This window comes from Lepidothrix coronata, unplaced genomic scaffold (assembly GCF_001604755.1).
Source record: "Lepidothrix coronata isolate B3197 unplaced genomic scaffold, Lepidothrix_coronata-1.0 Scaffold282, whole genome shotgun sequence".
Classification (NCBI taxonomy): domain Eukaryota; kingdom Metazoa; phylum Chordata; class Aves; order Passeriformes; family Pipridae; genus Lepidothrix; species Lepidothrix coronata.
In genome coordinates, this window is record NW_016690462.1 from 208,805 (window position 1) to 233,102 (window position 24,298).

Here is a 24,298-nt window from a genome sequence, read left to right on the forward strand (position 1 = left end):
GAAATAAATGAACGCACAACTGATAGCCTTGATCTCATCACAGGCTATAGACCTCTTTGTGTCTTGATCTTTCTTGATCTCTCATGAAACACTGAATTTGCACACAGAGAATTGAAACTTGCTTCAGATAATACGACAAAAAACTACAAGTGGGTATTAGATGATCTAACACATCTGCTCAGAAAATAGGTTTGAGAGCAGATTTAACCCCTGATGGGGGTGCTATTTGTTTAGCATTATTGTTTTCACTAGGATTTTAGAAAATTACAAGCATATTATTCAGAGACAGAAAAACAAAAAATAATCTGGGAAAAGTATTGTTGGGTCATCCTAAAGTTACAACTTCCAGTTATTTCCCAAGATGTGAGATGAATCACGATGCCTATTATCTTAAGAAAGCTTTATCTTCCTCTTGACTGTAGTGATAATTTCAACCATACGTCGCAGCTTAAAAGAGCCACTGACCAACTAGCACTTCATAATTACCTTTCTGTCATTTAAACAAGCTGTAGAAAAAACTATGTCTGACGATATTTAAAAAGCTGCATAAGGGTATTAAAGTGTTCTACAGTCATCAAAGTAAGGCTCCATTTGACTTTTGAAATAACTTACAAGATCAGTTCAAACATAAATGGCTCATGGAAGGCCATTTCACAAAATAATAATGAAAAAAACCCTCTCATAACATATGGATCAGGAGAAGGAAGTAATCCTATCACTCCCTTGAAAGGAAACCCAAGTTACAAGACAGGAGGATGAAATGAAATAAGTGCCTCAATTGCCTAGATAATAAGAGTGCACTTTGAGAGCATTATAAGCACATCTGGTGGTAGGATGGCTCTATTATGTTACTGTAAGCATTCCATAAATATAGGTACATATAATTCCTGCTCCATCTCCTATGGAGTGCACTCACAATCCCAGCTCAGCCAGCAGTTAATAATTTTCAGCTGGCAGGCCTTTACTATATTTTGAAGAGCTAGTTAGACTAAAAACTATCTTAGCTCCCTAGATATTTGTAACCTTGACAAGCGCATTCTTGGCTTTTTTGTACATCCAGATAAACTTGGAGAAAGTTCCATGCAGACTTTTTAATATCTCACTGTGGGATGAGGAGAGGAAGCAGCTGCAGTGGGGTATCAGAGGCGTGGCAAAATGGACATTTTTATGGAGTTGATCCTGCCAAATATAGAAAGAGTAGGAGATCTTTCCACCTCGCAAGATCTTTTTGCATGGAGCTAATCAAAAGAGTAATGTTGCAGTTCTGCAGGCTAGCTAAGGTTACCGGAATAAATAATCCAAATATGCTTCTGTTTGCCAACATAAATGGAAAATCCCACCTAGTCAGATTAAATTCTGCTGATGGTAATGAGAAGGTTTATTTCTTCTCAACTTTAATTTCCAATATCTGCCCAGAAGCCACCAATCATTTATGAAAGGCCTAAAGCCACTGATTTTACATAGACAAAGGATAAAATCTTGTCAAAATGAAGAATGCTTTTGTATTTGTGTTTGGTTTCCGTGCATGTGGTACCAACTTGGGATGAGTGAAAAAGGAAGAAGTTTTGTGATGCCTTTTTCTACCAGAAACGGAAGCAAGCAGTGCTACTATTTAAACTACACTTTGGTATAGAACCATAACCCCCACTGTAGCATTGCACTTTTATGACCATACAAATACTAAATGAAATTTACCATCAGAAAAGTTTCCTTCAGACCTGGTTATCTGAATGTTTCATCACAAATGACTTCATTAAAATCCTTCTCAGCATTGCAGAGCTTCAGGGAAGCTAATCACTGCATTTTTTAGACTTGACTGTTAAGAGTAGTGTCCCCTAGTCACCCAGGTGAGAAACTAGGGAGTTCAACATTCTGCAATCATGTGTTTGTTCTGCACAGCCTCCGGAAGTGTAAATGTCTCTCCATGCATCACACAGCATGACTAGTTTCCTACTTTAGGAAGCTAGTTTTCTGAGGTTAAGTGGTGAAATTATTCCCCTGTATACTTTCAAACAAAATACGACTGAATTGACAGGACAGGCTTGACCATATCTGTCTGATTTGTCACACTGCCACATCTTTGAAAGGCAGCTGCTCATTCCATGCTTCTATGTGTTAAGCACTCTCTATACACACACTATAATAATGAACCTATGTGGCTTGAAATCCTTTGGATTTTTTGTTTATTTACTGTGACATTCTTAATAAAATAAAACTTTGGTATTTGTTTTGAGCAATATAAATACCAGCAGTAAGAGTTACTGTTCTTTCTTAGAAAAGAATGCAGCTAGAAAACTTAATAATAACTTGTGCGTAATTTTGATTTGTAAAATAATTCTTTTTTAAAAAGTATATGGCAAAACTTCAGTCAGCATATTTACTTTTGCAGTATTGATTAAATTCAAACAAGCATTTCCATATGCAAAGATCGAAGTGCATCAAGCTGTTAGTTGTGAATGTACCCTACACCTGCAGAGAAACCATGTGAGGTTCTGGGTGGGGAAAAACCTCTGTATGTGCAAAGCAGCCCACGCAATATAAAATATTAGCAGCTCATATGGCTGCTTTTACAAAGTGTGTGAGGTTCTGACATTACCTGTCTCTGCCCTTTCTTAGACTCAAGTTGAGAAAGATGCACCTTCTTCTGTCACCTGTTTAAGGAGAGAGGAGCTTTTAAGGTTTGTCATTTGTGGGCACTTTAAGAAATAGAAGAAATTTGTTGGGAAAAAATGATATTAGAGGTTAAAAATGAACATGTAGAATAAAGAACATATTTTTTATGCAGGCCATTGAAAAATGTAAAATCTCTTTCTAGTTTCACTGGTTTCTACTCTTCAAGTCATTTGCCTTTCTTTGTACTAAAGCAGTAACAGAAAGAAGCACCAGCATACTCATCTGAAAGTCAGTCTTGATTATGTGCAATTTTTTGACTTTCACATTCAGCTGACCTGTGCAAAATGGGTGCACAGTGATTCACATTAGAATTTTTTTTAATCATGAAATAAAATACGTGCGAACAATTCACGGAGGTAAATGCCTACACGAAGAAGAACGTTTAGCTAAAGATGATCTTCCCCAAGAATTAGTTTTCCACCATTTGTTTCTTATGTAGATTTAGAATCACAGAATCATAGAACCATGGAATTGTTTGGGTTGGAAAGGACCTTAAAGATCATCTAGTTCTAACCCCCCTGCCAGGGGCAGGAAACCTTTCACTAGACCAGGTTGCTCAGATCTCCACCCATTCTGGCCTTGAACACCTCCAGGGACAGGGAGTTCACAACCTCTCTGGGCAACTTGTTCCAGTGTCTCAGCACTCTCACAGTAAAGAATTTCTTCCTAATAGATAATCTAAACCTACTCTCCTTCAGCTTAAGATCATTCTCCCTTGTCCTATCACTATATGCCCTTATCAAAAGTCCCTCGCCATCCTTCTTGTAAGCCCCCTTTAGGAACTACACACATGTAAAAGAATTGGATGAAAGCAGACTCTAAAAAGATATGCTACAGGAAGATAAGGTAGAGGGAATTCTAGCAGCAGATTGCCTTTCTTTGTCTTTGACCAAAAAGAGAAAGACTAATTATTATAAAAAATATTTCCTTAGACTATGTAAAACAAGTCAGTAGGAGGAAGGAACATGCAATAGTATGCCCCTTTCTGCTTAAGGTATGTTAACTGTGAAACCTACTTTGGAGAGATTTTGAATAGGAAGGGTTAACTGCTTGATCATGAAATCAGTTTTGAAGATCATTGGTGGAGAAGGTGGCAGTTATTTGGATGGAGTAGAGGGAGGTAAACTGAGTGCTCCCAAAGACTTCTGAAACTGGAATGAAGTACTCCCATCACTGCTGTCCTCTGAAATATAATGTCTATTCTATCCCTGTCTAAACGTGGGAGGTAGAAAGGAGAATGTGTCACCTAAGTAGTACCCAAACCTCAACTGACTTCTATGTAATGATAAACCAGAACTCACTCCTACACCTTCCTGGGTGCCAAAAGCTCCAGCTGTCCTTTATGCACCTGCCAAAACCTCCCCTTTTTCTCAACAGCTGCTGCAAAGTACTTGTACACACTCAGTGCAAAGTCCTGTAATTTAACACAGAGTAGATCTCTTTAAATCAGTGAGCAGGTGACTTAAGTAATTTTAATCAAAGGTTCTGATACCACTCATTAATTTCCAAAGAGAAGTTATGGATTTTGATAATATTTTATAACAACTAAGAAGACATTTAATACTCAGATTTATTTAAGCTGCTTTTAATATTCAAAATATATTTAAGATATTTAAGAGAGATTTTTTTGGAATAGAAATTGGAATTCCTTTAAATTATATAGGTAAAAAAATTTAGTTTAATTTAATACAACTACCTTAACTTACTCTCCCATGCACCCAGCATGACTGAAATACAGGAACTATTTAAAATTTCATGTTATCTTTATTTATTGAAGTGAACTGATAATTATGACTACCATTTCTGTAAACATTTTAAATCAATAGATTTAATTCTTCCAATACTTATATTTATTCATAGGAAAAGAAACTTCTGGCTGTACATTTCTGTTTGCTTTTATAAGTTTGCTGAATAAACTACCATGAAAATACTATCTCTATATATGCAAAAAAAGGTAAGCTTCAGCTGTAAACAGTAGTGATTTCTGTAAAGTTCAGGAGTTTGACTTTCTTTAAAACTTGGCAGCATAAGTGTACTATCTAAAAATAACAGGGATGTTTTCAAAGCCAAAGCAGGTTAGAAATAAACCTCATTTTTTAAAATTTTGAAAACTTGGGTTACTTTTTGCTATTCATATGTTTGTCCATATTAGAGGAAAGCAAATTGACAGATTTAAAAATAATTAAAAAAAAGAAAATGGACAATGAAGGACCAGGGCAGAATGCTTAAAAGGCTTGATGGTTTGGTTTTCATGACATATTTAGTTATAATAAAACACGGAATTTAGGATACTGACTTCAAGGACTCTTAGAAATATGCATCTCTTAAGGCAAAATAAGTTTCAACTGGCAGTCCCTTTGCTTTCTAATTTTTAAGGTTTTTGAGATATCAAGCCTCAAATTTTAATCTTGTTTGGGACTCCTGCCACTAAAACCTGGATTAGAAACCTAATTTTAGGAAAGCCTCTTTCATTTCAGAGAAGAGCTTTTTTAAAGAGAAAGTCTTTTTTCTTAAAAGAGGAAAGACAGCAGACAGTGCAACTAAGGTAGTTTGAATTCAGTCATGCTTTAATTTTTAAGTCAGTTTTTCTTTAAGTTAATGTGACTGAAGAGCTCTGCTGAAGGAGGAGCATTAAATCAGAAGTTTAGGAAACATGCTCATTTTGAACCAAAATGATGTGTTGATGTCCACATCAGGAAGTTGTATTAAAGGTACACATGAAAGACAGCACATCATGTGACCCTAAAGACTAGCAAGGAACTTTTATCATAGGTATATAACAATTACTTTGGCAATGTAGACACTAACAATGTCAACCTCCTTGTTTTGACTCTCCTCCTTGTGATTACTACAGAGTAGGTCCTAAAATAAATTGGACACAGCAAAAACATTTATCTTGTACATCAGGAAAAATCTAATAAATAATTTACTCGTATCTTAAGTAACAGTCTAATCATCAGATGTGGAGATGCAGATGCTAAACAACTTGTTGACTAAGGGAAAAGAAACAGGGCTTTCGTGCTATAAGCAGATGTGCTCAATAGACTGGATCATAAGTGCTGATTTAGAAACAGCTGTTAATGCTACCATCATCTTTAATATAGTTCATTTCCCTCCACTTCCTTTGTTTTCTGTACATACATATGCTTGCTCTATACAGTCAAGTTGTGCTAGTCAGAGGGTGGAGAAGAGGGTTACTTTAATAAATAGTAAGCAGTCAGGACCTGATTCTGGCAGGTGATGAGCACTCTCAGATCCTGTTGGAGCTAACAGACTTGAAAAATAGCATATAAAGTTTCATAAATTCTATAGTATTAATTTTGCCACAGTAGATCTTTAAACTACTTTAAAAGGATATAATTTTTTGCAAAAGTTGTAAATGGCACCAGCTAGTTATTTTACTGGGAAAAAGTTCAAGAGTTTTTCAAGTTCACTTCAGTAAGGATTTCTCTTCACTCTGTATTTTTATTTTAATATTTCTTTGTTTTTCTTTTACTCAGTCGCTCTCCTTTCTGTGTCTCTTGATCTTCCTATTCTATTCTATTCTATTCTATTCTATTCTATTCTATTCTATTCTATTCTATTCTCTCTCCTTTTTCTTTGTCCTCTTTCCTTTTTTGTTTCTCAGGGTGTTTTGTTCTGATTCACGCTTTGTGCAATAGCTGTAAATTTTAAATGAGTTCTGTGTTTAAAAAGCATGGTTTTCCATGAATCCAGATAAATCGTTGCTCTGAAATACTTAACACAAAGTTTGATTCACTTCCTATTACTAAAATATAGATGGATCACATATCAGTAACAACTATACCCTCCATAAGTGACTCTTCAGCTCCAAAGGAAGTACATAATTCCAATATCTAAATTTGATCTCTAGAGGAAATAACAAGTGAAGTACCTGTCTCATATTATTAGCACATGAGCATCGAAGTCTTCATCTAGAGTCTACTGAGCTGTATGGAAAAACTCAAATTGACATTCGTACACTTTGGATCAGGACAAACTGGACTTTAATACTTTATAATGGAGAACATAAAGAAATATATATATAAAAAATATCTAATGTATTCCATCATATCAGAGTCCTGCTGTACACTAATGCAACAAATTATATCAAAATAAACTCATAATATTTTCAATAATAAACGTCACTATATCTCTAGCTTTTGAAAATAATCTTTGATGTACCAAATGAAGACATTTCTTTTTTTATATTCTCTAAGTAAACAAGACGCAGTTTATTTACAGTAATTTACAAAAAAAGCCTTTTTTAACTTTTTTTTTCTTTTTAACACTGTTACCATTTTCTCTTTATGGGAAGGCTATATGCCAGTCAGTAGTACATTTTATTCAGTGGGATTGTCAGTGTTCCTGCCTTTCTTCTACACTCAAGAGAACACATGCAAAGGTACCTGGAGTCCTTTTAGCCTGATTTTTCTCAAATGCCATGTTTCCCAGACCGTGAGTTGTGTGCAAACATAGCATTGCATTCTGGATACTCCGAGGAATATGTAAATGGATCTCGCACTTATGCTTGAAAAGTGAAGTCATCATCCTTTAATTCATTTATATCAACTAATATACAGACACTGACCTCAACTCATCCCTGGTGGAGGCACTTCGAGGCACGATCCTATGAATTAATCCGAGGGCAGGTGATCTGAGTGAAGAAGTACTCCCCAGCCTGGCATCGGCTACTTATTATTACCTAGAAGCAGGTGTCAAGCAGTTCTCTTGGGTTTAATGCTCAAGGAGACAGATTCCTCTCAACTCTGCTATTTTGAAGTGACTGGAATTATAAAAAGCAGAAGCAAAATATATTGTAATAAAAAACGGAAAACAACAACAAAACTTATTTATTAAACTGGAGTAGAAAACTGTCAAGAAATGTTAGCTCAGAAGATGTGAGAGTTTAGCTTTGTCTATGAGAGAAAAATAATGAGCACCTGCATCAGAAACCAGGCAGTAATTATCCTGCTCACCCCAATGACAATGGTTATAGGAGTACTAGCTTCAATTTCTCAAGTATCCAAAAATAAACTGGTTGCATCTGGAAGGCTCTTTGCTTAGATGTCTCCTGGTCCAGTAAGTTAAAGTAGGTTGCATCCAGGCTGTGCACTGAAATTTTAGCTTCAAATGTATTGTCATCTATACATTATTATTTTGTTTTAGAATTTCAGGGCTGTCAATTATTCTGTGAATGTTCAAGGACATAAAAATATCCAGAGAATTTCTCACATCTTTTAACAATTTCTCCAAGCCTGTAGTTTCTTAACTAATAAAATTCTTTTGGTCCTTATTTCAGAAGAAATGTGATAATATCCCATGGTACTGGGTTGAATCCAAAATGGGTTTTTTTTGATGTTTAGGTTATGCCTGAAGTTGCATCTACTGCACTATCTTGCACCAGTAGAGTAGTGCCTTTTGCAAGGGAAACTTCACTTAAAAAAAAAAAAAAACACAACCAAAAAACTAAAGAAAATAACATCAAACTTCTCCCAGAAGGCTGCCCTTTTGAAGACACTGTTTTCATGGACACTTCTGACAGCAGTCCTGAGTGTGATAATTTCCAACATCACAGCAGCCAGTAATATTTACACTCATTTTATTTTACAAGGCAGATTCTTTGGCTCTGATGAGTTGACCAGGGGAAAAGATGTGCTGTGTTTTAAGGCTCTTAACTAACCTGGAATCATTTCGCTCTGTTCCCAAGTGATTTGCTTTAACAGCTCACTTTGATTTTAGCAGGAATATAGAGTATTAAAAAAATAAATATACCTTTCTTCCTTCCCATGTACGTACACAAAGATAGTGACGTAATCTATCAGTTCAGTTGTAGTAAAATTCTAATGTAAAATTCAAAGTGATAGTAAAGGTTAAACACTGTGATGTTTCCTGGATGTGTAAGACAGATTCAGCAAAACAGCATTTTTGTGGCTCTATTACTCATGTTGTACAATATGTCCTGCTGTGCCTGTTCCTTGCTGTTTCTTTTAGAACTCTGAAACACATTCTGCTTAACGCAGCAGAGGATATACCAACATTGCAAGCTTTCTTGCTTTCTTTCCAAGTGAAATGTTGCAGACATTGTTTATTTTTCTGTGGAACCTTCATCTGAAGAGCTGCACAGACACACGCACAAGATTTTTCAGCAACATTAACTCTAAATGAATCAAACCGAATAATATTCTATTCATACTGTTTTCGGTGACAATACTTTAAGTTGATCTGAAATCAGTCTTTAATGCAGTCTAATATACTTAACAGATGCTATGCACATCTTTTGTTTCTTTTCTTTTGGCTATTGAAAAAAAAAAGTCCTTGTGGTTTGCAGTGCAAATAATTTAGGTTTACTTCTCCCTCATATATTTCCATACAGAGAAGGGGAGGAGGGGAAATGAGTTTCAGCTGGAGTAAAATCTTGGGGTTTAATGTGACTTAAACACAGATACATTTTTAATCTTCCATGCTATGAATTTCTTTTCCATTCTTATCTGAAATTATTAGCTAATTTTGATTCAAATTTATAAACGTCATGCCCTCTGACTTTGAGGATATCTGTTTTCTGAAAAATTTGACCAGGGTCTATGGCTAAATGTCTCAGAATCAAGGATGAGTTGACTAGAATGATTTAAACACATCTGTGAAATAGACCGGGAAGTCTTAAGTTTGAATGCTAAGAATATTCTTTCAGATACTTCAACAAGTTACAAAAAAAAAAAGTGCTTTTAAACTGCTGCACCTGAAACTCACCACCAATTTGCAGAAACAAAACAGAAAGCAATGCCAACTTCTCAGTGCAAGTTCCTTTCCAAAGCAAACTACCCTCCTATGAAGGGTACTCTGTTACTTGAAATGCACGTTTTTTTGCACAGTCCCTTGATGGGAAACATTTTGCCTTTGTTTCTCTCCCTGAGAATGGCATTAATATGTTTTTCAAGAGTTACCCGAACTTTTTAATGTTTTCTAGAGGGCTCTGAGATCTTCCCATGGAGCTGTCTGCAGCAGATAGCCTAGCTGTCTTCCTACAGTAACCCCTTTTCCTCCTTTGCCGTCATCACATCCTGCAGTGTTTACGTCCTATCCAACACTGGACTGCCTGATCCTCAAGGAAGGCTTGCTAAGCTTTTTACCATACAGCCAGAAAGGCACATTAAAAAAACAAGAAAAAATCCCCAAGTGCTGCGCTACAGATAGAAAGTTCATTATTACCTTCAGTGACCCCATCTTTTTTTTTCTTGTTGTGTCCTTTTTCTGAAGGTAAAAGTTTGGTTCCAGAACAGACGGATGAAGTGGAAGCGGGTAAAAGGGGGCCAGCAAGGAGCAGCGGCCCGGGAGAAGGAACTGGTGAATGTGAAAAAGGGCACGCTGCTCCCCTCCGAGCTCTCTGGCATCGGCGCAGCTGGTCTCCAGCACACAGGGGACTCACTAGCGAACGACGACAGCCACGACAGCGACCACAGCTCTGAGCACGCACACTTATGATACACAGAGAGTGCCCCAGCTCCGTTCTCAGGAAAGATGCTTTGCTGGCAAGCCTTACACAGGCATCGTTTACTTATGCAAGTGACTCTGGCAATGATTTTTAAAGTTGTTATGGAAAATTCAGGCTTGTTATGTCTGCTTTTCTCGATTTTTAGATGGTTTACAGTAAGTGCCATGTCTTAAAGGTGCCTCAAGAGTGGAGAAGTGGAAGACAAACTTACTTTGAACATTCCAGATTTGTTTGTCGCGTTTATGACAGCGGGCAGGTATTTTTGCTTTAGCTTGCACTGAAAATTACATTGCTCTCGACAGATGTTATATTCTGAAAACCACAGTGCCACAAAATCACTATCTAGTGGATAAGAAATGTATTTTAACTCTGTATATATTTACCTTACAGCATTTTCCTGTCTTCACTAATTTTTAGCAATGCATTCATATTAGCTGATGGCAATAGTCACTCATGACAATAAATGGCTTTTTGTCTCTTTATCTTTGTTTTGTTTTTCCAAAGACATACAATACATGCAGATACTTTTGTTCAAGTAAAGAACAATACAATAGTGTCTGCTAGGACACATCCTTGTATGACAGACAAAACAAACCTTATGTTGCATTTACTATCAACTGCTGCTAATAGGGTATTATTAAACTTACCTAGCTCTTCAATTCTTCCTATCTTATAACTGCAAAAAGTGATTTTTAGGATCATAAGGATAGTCCAGTAACCTGCCAAAAATGTCATGTTCCACTCATGCTCAGTGGAAACTTTCCAAAGGATTATTAATTTCTACTTTTTCATGATTGAGTACATTGATAAATACTGACATTTTGTAGAAATTTTGTTGCTTCGTATTCAGTTTAAAAAAAAGCAGATAAACTGAAAGTTATTATCAACTGCTTATGTTGGTAGAAATCAAAATATGAAGGTAACTATATTGTGTCCCATGTGTAAAATCAAGACACATTTTCTGTTATAAGCTTTTGTGTACATACAGGCAAATACCAAACCCCAAAATTTAATGCAAAACATTGATTGTACTTTGTAAAGAAATATGTTTAATAAATAATCATTTTTAAATAATTCTCGTCTTTCTACAGTGATTTCATAGGATTCTAAAAGTGATTTTTGCCTAAGCAGCTCTGTCTTTTTTGGGTCTTTCAGAACTTAGTCTGTCTGGGGGCAACAGAAAGCTGTTTTCAAATTTAGGCTTTTAATCTTGGGTAAACCTTTTACCTTGATCCACTTGGGAAACTTTTTCCTTTAGCAAAAAAATTTAACTGGCAGCTAATGATGTCTTTAGCCAAAACCAACAAGAGTCTGTTCAACCCTTTTTCCAGATTTAGAGCAAATGTGAAGGGTTATTTTGTTGAAGCTTGTTGAAATGGATGAAAGGTAATAAATATCAGGAAGGGATGCATGCTTGTATTATCATGCCTTTGTTCAATAAAGCTGTTCAGGAGAAAAAAAAAAATCAGATTAATTGGACTGGGTAGTGCGATAGAAGGAGAGGGGTGAAAGAAAGAGGGAGCAAAAAATGTGCATATCCTAGTAAATACTTGTAAGCATTCAGTGAAGCTCTGCTATGTGGAGCAGTAGGACATCATGAAAGTTAAATGTAATCAAGAACTCTGTGTCTATTTTCCAAATCCTTTCCAATGCAAGTTTGATCCTTCTTGCACATTAATTGTTTTCATGACCATTTTAGTTTAAAATATCCAAGCAATGGGTACTTAATTTCTTAAAAGACTTCAGAGTATTAATTGATTCCAGCAGTTAAAGGGCTTTGCATCTTTTTCTCAGTTCTTTTCCGAATGCCTTTGTCATATAAAAGTGCTGAGAATGGTAATAGGATAGAGAAGTAAGCCAAACACTTGTGAATACTTGATATTTTTGATTTCATGTCTGGATACAAAAGGTTTTTTGGGTGTTGTTAGGGATTATCAAAACAATAAAAAATACAGTGGTTCAGACTAAAGCTTATTCTTGGCTGTTTTTTCCTCCCCCTTAAATGAAATATAACTACATTTCAAAATGAACAATTAGAATGGAAATTTGAAAATAATTATCTTTAATTTTCAAATAACACTTTTTAACCACAGAGATTTAGTCAAATATGATGTGACTTGTTTTTCTAGTAATGAGGAGAGAGAAGATTATTGTCTTTCAAGTACTCTGCCAAAAATCCCTTTTCAGGTTTACAGAATTGTTTAGTGCTATCATTCTATATAAAAATTACGGCTGAATCTGAAAATCAACCAAGTTTGAGCTGACATTTTACAAAACAAATGGAAGTGCTTTATTTACATTACCTGAAATGCACCAGCAATGTGTTTCTAGCCCAAGACATTTTGAGAGGTGTATTATTCTGTTAGCAGAAGTGGAATTGGACTGGGATACTTGCAGTGGAGAAGCAGCCAGTATGTGTGATGATGGCAATTTGTGAGCCATAATAATCTCATTACCAGAAAGATCTTTTTTCTATTGAGAAAGACAGTATTTTCCATTTTCCTAATTTTAACTGAATCTGCTGAGACTTCAAGCACCAGGTTGAAGAGAGAGAAACATGCAAATGGATTTACAGTGCTAGGAGATTTTTTGTTTAGATAATTGAATGAACCTTCAAAGAACCAAATGATGTGACTTTATACTACAGAAAAAAAAAAAGATGGCTAACAAAACTGAAAATCTCCCATGTTTTAAAAGCAGCTCAGACTTTGAAATTGGATGTAAGTTGCTAACTCTGTAATAACTTTTCCGATTACTTAAAGACCTTTGGTGGATTTAAACAACTGTTTGTGGGTACACCACTGGTGTGTGCAAGATGGTGCAGAGAACTCAAAGTGGCAGGAGTTGAAGCTATGAAGTCTAGGCACAGCGAACTTCCTACCACGGTCTTGAAGGAACTTCCTTGCAAGCACAGCCCTGCAGAAATACAGACATGATTCTTCCAGATTACAGTTAGCTTCTATTCAAGCCACATACAGCAGCAACGAATGCCCCACACTTTAACACCACTTTTTGGGTTAGGTCTGCTCCGGACTCATAAATGCAGATGATGTCTCATCTTGTTCTGAATACCTCAATTACCCAAAAACTGTCTTATGGAAGCTCCTTGGATCAATCACATGCAGTAAGATATTATGGCTTTGTATCAAAGTTTTAGCACAATTTTGTTGCTGAAAACAGGTATGGATAAAGGTTTTTGAACTACAACTTGGGGTTTTGTTTTATCTTCTTTGGTTTATATCTGTCTGCAGACTAAGTCTCCTACCAGTCAAACTATATTGTATAGCTAAGACTATACCTTTTAACTGATGGACAAAATCAAGTCCTAAGATTGTGATTTGCCCAAACTTGTGCAGGCACTTGGTGGTAGAGTGAAATGTGATGAAACCTAGTCAAGTTTATTTCTCTTTATTAATTCCTGTTATGAAATAGTGGCTAATCACATTTCATGGCTTGTCAATGAATCCTGCTTCTGATGGGTAATAACATATTTTTTGAGCCACCACAATTTTGATATTGTATATGTCCAGAGTCAACCACTCTTTGATGTTCTGTTGTTGGTGTGTCGCTGAGACAGACACATAAATGTACTCAGGAAATCTACACAGAAAATATAATTGACTGTAAAAAGAGTGATGCTTAAGAGTTTAATTTTCAGCATGATAGATGATAAGAATTCTTTTTTCTGCTGTTTTGGGTACAAGGCCATAACTTATTTCAGGGTTTCTTTCTTTATGACTGTTGGGTTTTTATGTTTTTGTTTACTATGGCTTCAGATATTGTTTTCAGATTTATTTTGACAATTGAAGTTCAAGGAGGTATGTGTAAAATATTACCATTGCAAGCTGACTGAATTTATTAAACCACACACTGGAAGCAGATTGGGAATTTAATTAAGTGCTTATCTTTTCTTGACTTTTCATTGGATCCAAAAGTAGTCATAAAAAAGGAGCACAAGAAGAGACTCTATACCTATATCTTTCCACTACAGGCCAAATTTCAAGGTAGTTTATGTATCCCACTTTCTTAAGTGAAGGCTCTGACTGCTGCAATAATATTATTTGTACAAATAAAGAAAAAAGCACTATTAGGACATGCACTCTTAGTAGCTATGAGGAAACACAGTTATATAAGTAAGGGACAAAATGTCAGCTTGAGCCTTCGTTTAGAATTTCCTGGCTTCAGTCAGTTGGTGTCTCTTGGGTGAGCTTGTATTTAATAGAGTACATGCAGTATTTAAGATCAGCTACAAGATTCAAGAAATTTTAGAGAGTAATGTTTAACCAATTATGTACCGTAATTTAATACCATTATGTAATGTGTGTGGATTGAAAGGGAAAATTCTGTACACAACCTGATGTCTATATTCATTTAAGAAAGGCAATATAGCAGATAACTGGCAGTAACTGGCACAGGGCTTCAGTGGTGATGGACACAGTTACCTCAGATTCATAACGACTCCATGGAGCTCATTTGCTTTTATATATTTCTTTCCACTTTAATTTTAAGCTCACAGTCTTTTGGCATCATTTACAGCTGAAAGCTGCAGTGTAGGAATCAATTTCAATGTAATTTAAGGCCCCTGGCTGTTAATCAGGGCCTCCATATGGCATAATAAGAGGTTATCATAGTCATCTGTACAAACTGCAAGTATATTAGCAGTTTCTCAGACCTTTATTACTTCTGTCCAAGTCATGCATGAAGACGTGCTAGCTACCGTCCCTTTGCTGGCACCTGAACCGTAATGACTCCTATCTGCAGAGTTTGGTGAAAGTTTACTTTCATTCAGTTGAAGACTATCACCTGGACAGTAGACTTGGTTAGGTTAAGCAAACAGAGAAGACCCCAAAGAGCTTTGTAGATGAAGAGTTTGTTAAATAGTAGCTGTAGTAGGAAATAATCATAGTTCCCTTTTCTTGCCAGTGCTTTTCTGTAGACGAACTCCAAAGATTTTAAAAGAAAGTTTTGAAATAGGGCACAAAAGAAATTTGTACTGGCCACCTTGTATCATAGGCCCAGTAAACCTTTTGGTATTAGGTTCAGGTTCACTACTAAATGTGCTGTGACAACCTGGTTCTGTTCTTTTTTTTATATCATTCATCCCTTGAATGCCTTATATGACAACTTCTTCCAACCCTCGTGACCCTGACTCCTTCCCCTAATAGGATTCACAAAAAAGAACAAATATGTGATTCTTCAAAGAAGAATTGAAAAATATAATTTTTAGAATTTTTCCTAAATAAGTTTTAAGAATGTGATCCAGGACATTAAATAATAATTAAAATGCCCCTAGTTCTGTTCAGAGGACTCCTTGACTGGAACAAAGTGTATTGGTACATTCCTATTCTTTTCATAAATGATTTTGTATTTTTTTTGTAATTTGTGAACCAAAAATTTTAGAAATTTTTACGTATTACATATTTATCTATTAAAGTTATATACTAGAATTTAAATATTCAATTCCGATGTCAAACAAAATAATGTTACTAGTTCACAGAATGACTTCTCTCTCTCCAGAGACAGACAAAATTTGGACTAAGTACTTTTCTGCTAATTTTGAAAATTTAGCATCCATTACAAGAAAACTTGTAAAATGTTATTTTTCATTCGTGACAAACAAGTTTGAGATTTACTAATCTTTTAAGTAAACATCACAATAATTGATTTCTGCAGGAACTTTCTAGTCTTATAATCACACAGTAATATGAGATTTGTATTACAAAAGTATGCTCCAAAACCACACGAAGCAATGAATGTGGCAAATATCTATATAAGCGGTTCAGTATTTAGGGACAGATTCTCATCCTTAGTGTCCCCATGAACACATAGACACTGTATATGTAACTTATGTTTGCTTACAGACTTCAGGGTTTTTAGAAATATGCCTATTCTGAATGGTTACCACATTATTTGCCATGAAAGTCACATGCACAGCTGAGAAAATATTGAAATGGACATTTGCCCAAATTAAAAATGTATCTTGAAAAGTGTGCTTAGAAAAATTCTATGAAATTACCACAGAAATGCATTTTTGAAGAGTAAAAAATACCAGAGGAGAAAAAAAGCCCCAAAATTTGGAATTACAACACATTGTAAATAATTTTGTACACATATTTCTATAATTCTCATGCATATACCTATTCATTGGAACTGTGGAAATAAAATACACAACTTTTTGTTTCATAAGCAATACTAAGTACAACATAGAGCTGTCACTTCTCTAATTTTAGCATATTTGTGGGACAATTGGTGACAATGCTATGAAGAGATCTCAGGACTTTTGCAAGGAAGAAGTAAAGATTCTTCTAAGGCAGCAATGGAGCTCATCTGAAGCCTATAGATGGCAATGGAAAGATTACGATTGATTTCACTAGGATTTGGATTTAGCCCAAAGTATACACAGAAGTTCATACAAATCAGTGAACAGTCCAAGATTAAGACATTAGCCAATAATTTCCAAAGTGACTGTTGCCTTTGTGCCTCTGTTATGACACATGGTATGCTGATTTCAACAAAGTTTTGAGTATGCAGTGAAAATTAGGACCACTTTATGGAAATGTGAGTTGAGAACCCCATATTATGGGGTTATGAAAGTTTTGTTCTTGGTTCTAACAGCAGTCTTATAATATGGGATCTGTATAGCTGGCAAATCACCATATTATATTATTAAATAATAGGTTTTGTAACCAATATAAAAGAAACTTGCTATACTGCTTTTTTTCTGCAATTTGTGGTATTAGTAGATAAGAAAAATAAAGTGCATTATGTAGAGGTAGGTCTGAACAGATGTTCCTGAATGGTGCAGGGGGGTAGGGGTGTCAAGGAAGGTAAAACTTTCCTTCCACTCAGATGTCTGTCTTGAATTTCTCACAGTTTTTGCAGACAGTTTGGCTCACTGCCAACATACATCGTTGCCTGTCTGGTATGAAAAATGCCATCTGTGGTGTATGGAAGTTCTTTCTTTAAAAGTGGCCTGCTAATTATTCTTCAGGCAGGTGTTACTAAAGTGAAGTCAGGTGTCAAGCATGGCATAAATGTCAAATTGACTAAAATTGCCCTATTCTTTCATGCTGTTCTTTTCCAAAAGAATAGAACGAATATTAGAGAGAATTGAAACCTTGGTTGATACAGGATTGAGATGACTCATGCAGCAGTGTATATTGTGGTGACACTCAAAAACTGAAAGTTAAAGGATGTGGGTTGAATAAAGTGTATAAATTTTCCCAAACAAATATCCTTCTGATTCTTACAAACTGACCTTCCATTCCTTTACGTTTGCACTGCCGTCTTGCAAAATGTTAAGGGTCCTGGTGCTCTCAGAAATTTCAGACAGGGTAAAAGGTACTGGAAAGAATTTCCTTCTGTGCTCTGAAAGACCAGGAAAGCTGTTTGTTGAAAAGAGTGTGGAAGATGGCTGTTCTGTGTGAATGACACCTGCAAATTCTCACCTATATTCACTCTCCAAACCACTCATGCCTTAAAGCTTTTTGAAGATTAATAGGATGTTTAATGGGCCAGAATCAACACATGAGGGCTGCAGGCAGCCATTCAGCTGATCCATGAGCCCCAGCTCCCAGGACAAGCACTGCTGCTGCCTCTCATTTACAGCAGTTAGTGTGCTGCTCTGTTCCTTACATGACATCAGCCCTCCCAACAGAAGATGAAAACTCACCACACTGAGCCAGATGTTACAACACTTCTCTCTCCCTAACAGATGAGTGTTGTTAGGAGGTGAGGGATTACCAGTATAAATGCAAGGCTTCCTATTTCCTATGCCGTTTCCAGGAGTTTTTTTGCATAAACAATCTTTTACTCTTTGTAATCTTGGTGTTGAGAACGACTGACACTGTTAGCAGTTCAAAAAATGAGGATGAGAAAAGCACAGGCACATTCACTCCTTTTGAGAGTAAGACTTGGCATTGTTTGCTTTATCAGTGGTGAAAGTAATCCAACTTTCTCTCTAGCCTTAAGCAGACCCTTGACAAAATATTTACAATAGATTGATATGATGTTGAGATAAAGAGCAGTCCTGTAAGTAACTTAATATCTAGTGCTGTTAAATTTTTGATCAACCCTGAGACATCTGGATGATTTTGAACTACCAGTCTTCTACTACGAACAGTCTTATTTTCATAAGGACTTCCTCTTGTGTTTTCAATATCATGTGTAGCCTCTAACAGCCTTAGCATATTGTGATAATGAGATGTACACAAAGCACTGGCATGCAGCATTATTGAGATGATTTCCTTTTTGGCTCAGCCAGATTCCTGTTAAAAGTTATACGGACTCTTTAGAGACTAACAAAAGAAGAATTAAAGATCCAGCAATGGCATGAAGATAAGCCTGATGAAGCTGGAGTTAGGCTCTTGTGAAACTAAAAGCAGATTTTGTATAAATACATTTATGAAATATACCATTGCAATTTCATTACACAACAAAACCACAAAACCCTAAATCCCTTTTTGGCTCAGGTTGAATACCTATCAAAATCCCAGTATTTACTTTGTAGAGTGGGTTCTTCATTAATTTGCAGAATATAGGCTTGGATAAACACATTATGATTAGAAATAAATGAAAACAAACCTGAAATTTGCACCATAATTGTTTTTGTGCTGTATTGCTTTAATGGCTAAAACCGCTCCCATGCCTGCTCACATTATGGATTAAATGAGGAGGAAACCTATAAGTTTGTGACCAAGTCCATCCTACAATGGCATTTTGAATGACTTTTTGAATGGAACATTTGACAGTTCAGTACAGAAACTTATTGTCATTCTAGCAGGAGACTATAATCTCCTAATACATTTGCAACTATGTGCAAACAACTTCCACTGCCTCAGAATAGCACAAAGTCACAATGGTTTAAAAAAGGGCTTCTTCACTGAACACTCTTTATGGTGTCAACTCAGATGAGTCTGATAAGACTCTGATGACCAAGGAAGATAAGGGTTTCTTAGAAATTTTGTCAGCAAAAATTATCCTGATATTTAAATTGGCATTGAAAGAATCATGCTGAAAGTTATATGCAGCTTTAAGCAAACCATAAGCACCTACTATCCCTATTTTTGCCTATCACTGCTGTGCAGCTGTCTTTCTGAGACAAAATTTCACAGCTGTACAACAATTCAGAAAATGGCAACAGAAAAAGTGAACGTGAATAATGATACATCTAACCACAACTGCAGTTACTTAAGTAGCACTGCTTTGCTTACTGCAATTACACAAACTAGATTTTGTCTGGGACACTTGGTTTCACTCCTCTGTTTTTTAATTTCTCCTATCTGGAAAGAAAACAATGTGTGAATCTTTGTTACTTTTATTTTTTTAACACATGACTTGAAGAAGCCAAATATGATTGCAGCAAATTTTTATATAAAATACAATTTGTGATTTTTAGTAACTATGAATTGGCAGATATGTCTCACATATCAGCTGAATAATGGCAAATTCCACAGACTAGCATCAATAACATCATGCCTGGGCATGGTATCTCTAAAATGCAAAGAAAGGATGACAATTTATAGAAAAAAAATTGTCAGCTCAGTTCCCACACTGATCTTCTCCAATTCAAGTACAAGTGTGTCTGAACCTGGTCTGGCATAAAACATGAAACTGCATTCTACAAGTGATGCTGTGATGCTCAAGGCAATAAAGAGATCTTATTTTTAAGGACATTAAAGATTTTTCTTGTGTGTGTTTGTGAGATACAAAATCCAGGGAAGACTTACTGATTAATCTGAGATGAAGTCAAACCAGTCCTCTGAATTTATTTTAATTGATTTGAACTCTTTATAGATTCTATCTATGATATCTACAATATAACTGTGTTCACAGAGAACTCAATCTGAGAACCTTTTTGAAAATGTAATTCTTGTTCTCTGGAAAACTTTTATTTGAAATTAATTTTCACCCCAAATCAAGTTACAAAGTGAACCTGATCATAACAAAATCATCAACAAATAAGACATTTACAAGGTAAAACTGGAGCTTGTAGAGAACATATATATATATATATAACATGTTAGAATGCTACTTGCACATTTAATTTTGTTTCAAATAGGAAGTTGGTAAAATTTTGGTCTGTCTCCACACTATAGCAGAGGCTAAGGCATCCTGAATAAGTGTGATTCAGAAAAACAAAATTAGATTAAGTACTTATGTGACCAGTGGAGAGAATTTCAGTTGTCCAAAATAGCCAAGAAAAATATTGTTGAGATCATTGCCCTTCTCATTTGAAAAAATAAAATGAAAACTCTCAGCTTCTGAAATGCCAGTTGGCACAAGGTCAAAGACATTATTAATATGATAGCATCAGTACAACAAGATGCCTGTGGAGGAAGTTGAATGTGCCTCACTGGAAGCAGCGTGACTGGATGTGATGGATATCAACATTTTACATGCTATTTGCCTGGTAGTTTACACACTATATACCTGGTAGTTCGCAATTACACACTAAATGTCTCACTGCAAATCCCAGTGTCAGCTACAGTATTATAATGTAAGAGCAAATACAGATCTGTATGTAACCATTACATCTAGGGTCTAGCAGAGAAAAAAAAAAATGGAAAAAAACCACAGAAAAAAAGGGATTAATTTCTTTATGAAGCGTTTATATAGACGGTTTTCTTTGCTCACTATATTAGAGTTAAAAAAGCTGAAAAATTATAAAAGCAAAAAAGTATTGGAGACTAAATCAGAGATATAGATCTACATGTTTCAAATTTCTTTAGCTTTGTGACAATACCTGGACTCCAAAGACACACCCATATTCAGTGGAACTTTCAAAATGAGACTGATGTGAATATTAACTTTCTTCTCTGAATTCTGAAGAGTTGATACAGGTAAGCCTGTGTTAATTCTTGGTTTCCCCACTTCCCATCCTATTGCTTCTGCTTGCTGCATTCCAGATTCAAATATATACCTGTCCGTGGTCCAAAGGAAAGGGCTAACAATGTTACAAAAATGGCTTAAATATGTCAACAATAATTTTACTGACTGAGAGTCATGGTCTAAAATCTTCACCAATTTTCAAGTAACTATAGAGAAATATGAGATCAATGTACATTCTTTTTAATTGAAAAATGCGAGACAATGTATTTTAAAAATTGATTGATTCAGTTTGAATATTTAGGTTGTGAAAGATTTCATAGTCTTTTAACAATGAACATACATTCCCCAGGTAGCTCATCAGTCTCCTAAAAGCTAGAGAGATGGTTCATGTCAAAATTATGGAGCTGATTCATTGCAAACCTACCCTAAGCAGACAGAACTGACCTTGAGAGTTGCATCTGGACTCTTGCAAATCTTTTTCTAATTTTCCACTATTTTGTCTTCCAGTATCTTGAAAAATTGCCACAAAAGAACCACAAACCCTTAAGCGTTCCCCAAAACACTACACACACAAATCTTACTATTCTGATTGGGCTTTGGCTCAGACATTAAAACAGTAAGTGTTTCAGAACAGGTAAACAGCACAGCAAAGAAAACCTTACAGACATCTTGATCACAGCTGCCGTATAAGTTACTCTGTAACACTGGAAGGATTCCCCACAACTTAATATCAGGGAATACATTCCATACTTATGACATACAAATTTGAAGCCTATTTCATTCCCCGAACATAAAAAGAGATTAGAAACATTCATGAATATGTGGGGAACAAGAAAGAAGGAGGAAAAAGTAGGCGCTTCCTAAGTGAATTTTGTAGTGGATAGTCTTTGTTTCCCTCAAAGTAACATGCATGCATAAATGAAATTTCATATTATTTTTCGCTTACATTCATCATATAAAAAAGAGGACAGAAAAAGCGAAAAAAAAAGTTTTTCTTTGGTAAAATATGATACATATATATTACTTGCAATTTGATTGATCACACTAATTTCAATCATTTGTTTTATCAAATAACTTTTAGAGTTATTCTTGCTTTTCATATTGTATTAAAAAATGTGCAGCATGAAATGAACTGCAGGCTTGCAAAATGAAATGCACTCAAACATTGAAAACATTTATCTTTAAGTTTAACAGACATGTCCAGCGCTTATGGATTACAGTAGTCTTTAGTTACCTCATCATATGCTCCCTGGTGCTGGGACCTCTAAATAGATTACTGTTCTAGATTTTATATAGGATTTTATATATGAATTTTCACTTGCTTGCTTTTCTGTAAGTTTTTTTTGTCTCATCTTTTTTTCCCCCTAACAGTTATTTGCATATTTTGTTGTATTTATTAATTAGTTTTTGTTCTGGTTTTAATTTTTCTTCAGTTCAGATTTCAGCATTTAGTTGTTTCTGTTATCTTCCAGGGCCTTCTGGAGCTACAGCTTCATCCAGTTACCTTCTGAAAGGAATGCTGTTGATTTTAAAAATGGCCTGCAACTTCTGTTTTTATCTAATTGCTGATTAGAAAAGAATGTAGGACTTCAGTCAGTAGGACTTCAGCTAGTAGGTATTTTGAAAACTAAAGAGCCAGCTGAGATGTGAAGAGCATGCTGGAATGTCTCCAGGTAGCATGAGATTGCACAATATTGTAAGGTTTGGTTCTGAACATGTTACAGATAAATTACTTGGAGTGTATCAAAAGAATTGGAACAAAGAAGGATGCCCTCATGCAGGTTTGGGCTGCAGGGAGCACTTGGAACTTCTCTCTGGGGTGGTTTCAAGGTGGGAGGTGTGCTTTGGCGGAGGTACTTAGGCACTGGGTTAAGGGAGTAGTGAGAGGATTTGTGTGACTGTAAGAGGAAGTGTCTAATTTCAAGGATAACAGGTAGGTGATGGGCAGTGTCTTCACAGAGCCCCTGGAGCAGTACAAGCATCAGCTGCAACATACAACAAGCAAAGGAAAGTGAGAGGTTATTTGTGGATGAGTGGTGGATGGAGACTCCCTGGGTGGAGGAGGCTGCCAGCTTGTGATTCTGGGCAGCAGAAGAAAGGCTCTTTCTTTGCCCTCAGATATGAATTTGCAGTATTGATGCACTGGCTTAAAGGCAAGGAAGGGGAGCAAACTCTGCAAAGGGTGAGCACAGAGGCAGCTAGACCAGAAGTGAGCACTCACTCTGAAGTGGTAGGGGACAGTAGTTGTAGAGTCCCTTTGAGTGGTGGAGAGCTGACTGTTCATCTCCTAACATGCTTACTAGCATAGGAGGCTTGTTGCCTGCCAGAGGCCCAGGTAACTTATTCATTGGAAGAAAAGGAAAAGGGGATTTCCACCTTTCCAAAAGTGTTTCACCCCTTTTGGTACCTAAGCTTTTTACTCTTTTTATTTTATTCAAACACATTAATTGCACTCAGGAGTTATAACTCACTGTAGTTTATTCAAGGGAGTAATACACACAAAATAATCTCTCCCTCAAGGACTAGGGATTTGCATGCTAGATAGAAACAGAAACTATGTGGTTTTCCCAGGAAAGAGAAATTATTCCCCGTTCCTCATGATAAAGAAAAATAGTTGATTTAAGGCCAAATGATTCTTCAAGATCTTAAGTTTTAAAATATTACAGTGATTTTTATCAAGTACATCTGCTGCTGGTGCTAGAATACATCTTTAAAAATATGTTCAGTGTTAACTTATGACAACTGTCTTTTTGTTGAATTTCACATATATGGGAATAATCTTTAAAATTCTCTGACTGTTCTTTATGATAAAAAAAAATCAGTGTTTTGATTAGTCTTGCTTGAAACGTTGTACTTCACATTCTTCCACTCAGAAATGACTAAAACAATGTCTGCTTGTGCACATGGAGTAAAGTGGCAGCATGTGCTATTATCTTATGTGTGCATCTCATATCATGAAATGTTTCAGAATTCTGGATATTCATCCATTTGAATATTTGTTGATATTCATCTGCTCCTAATTCAAAAACATCAGAGACTGTTCTGGCAATAACAAATAGTTATAATCACGGGTCAGACAGCACAAAGACCTATTAAATAGGTTATAGCATGTCTGATCAAATGATCTTGATGTATAAAGTGATCTATACTGAATCTGAGGTTCTAAGCTATATAATGCTGACCTATCATGTAGGCTACAGCACAAAGCAACCTGAATCCTAGTGTTCCTAATAAACTAAACTAAGATTTTCAGAAATAAAAGTGCAAGAAATTGCACAGCAGAGCATGCCAAATAAAATCTGG

The 24,298-nt window shown here is 35.8% G+C and overlaps 1 protein-coding gene across 1 annotated transcript in view; it reads left to right on the top strand.

The window, feature by feature from the left end:
* Positions 1 to 11,232, top strand: part of MEOX2 (mesenchyme homeobox 2) — a 60,473-nt gene extending 49,241 nt beyond the window's left edge. Inside the window, exon 3 of the mRNA XM_017836707.1 lies at positions 9,931 to 11,232. Within this exon, the coding sequence (XP_017692196.1) occupies positions 9,931 to 10,155 (225 nt within the window). The 3' untranslated portion in view covers positions 10,156 to 11,232. The remainder of the gene's footprint in view (positions 1 to 9,930) is intronic.
* The last annotated feature ends 13,066 nt before the right edge of the window (positions 11,233 to 24,298 follow it).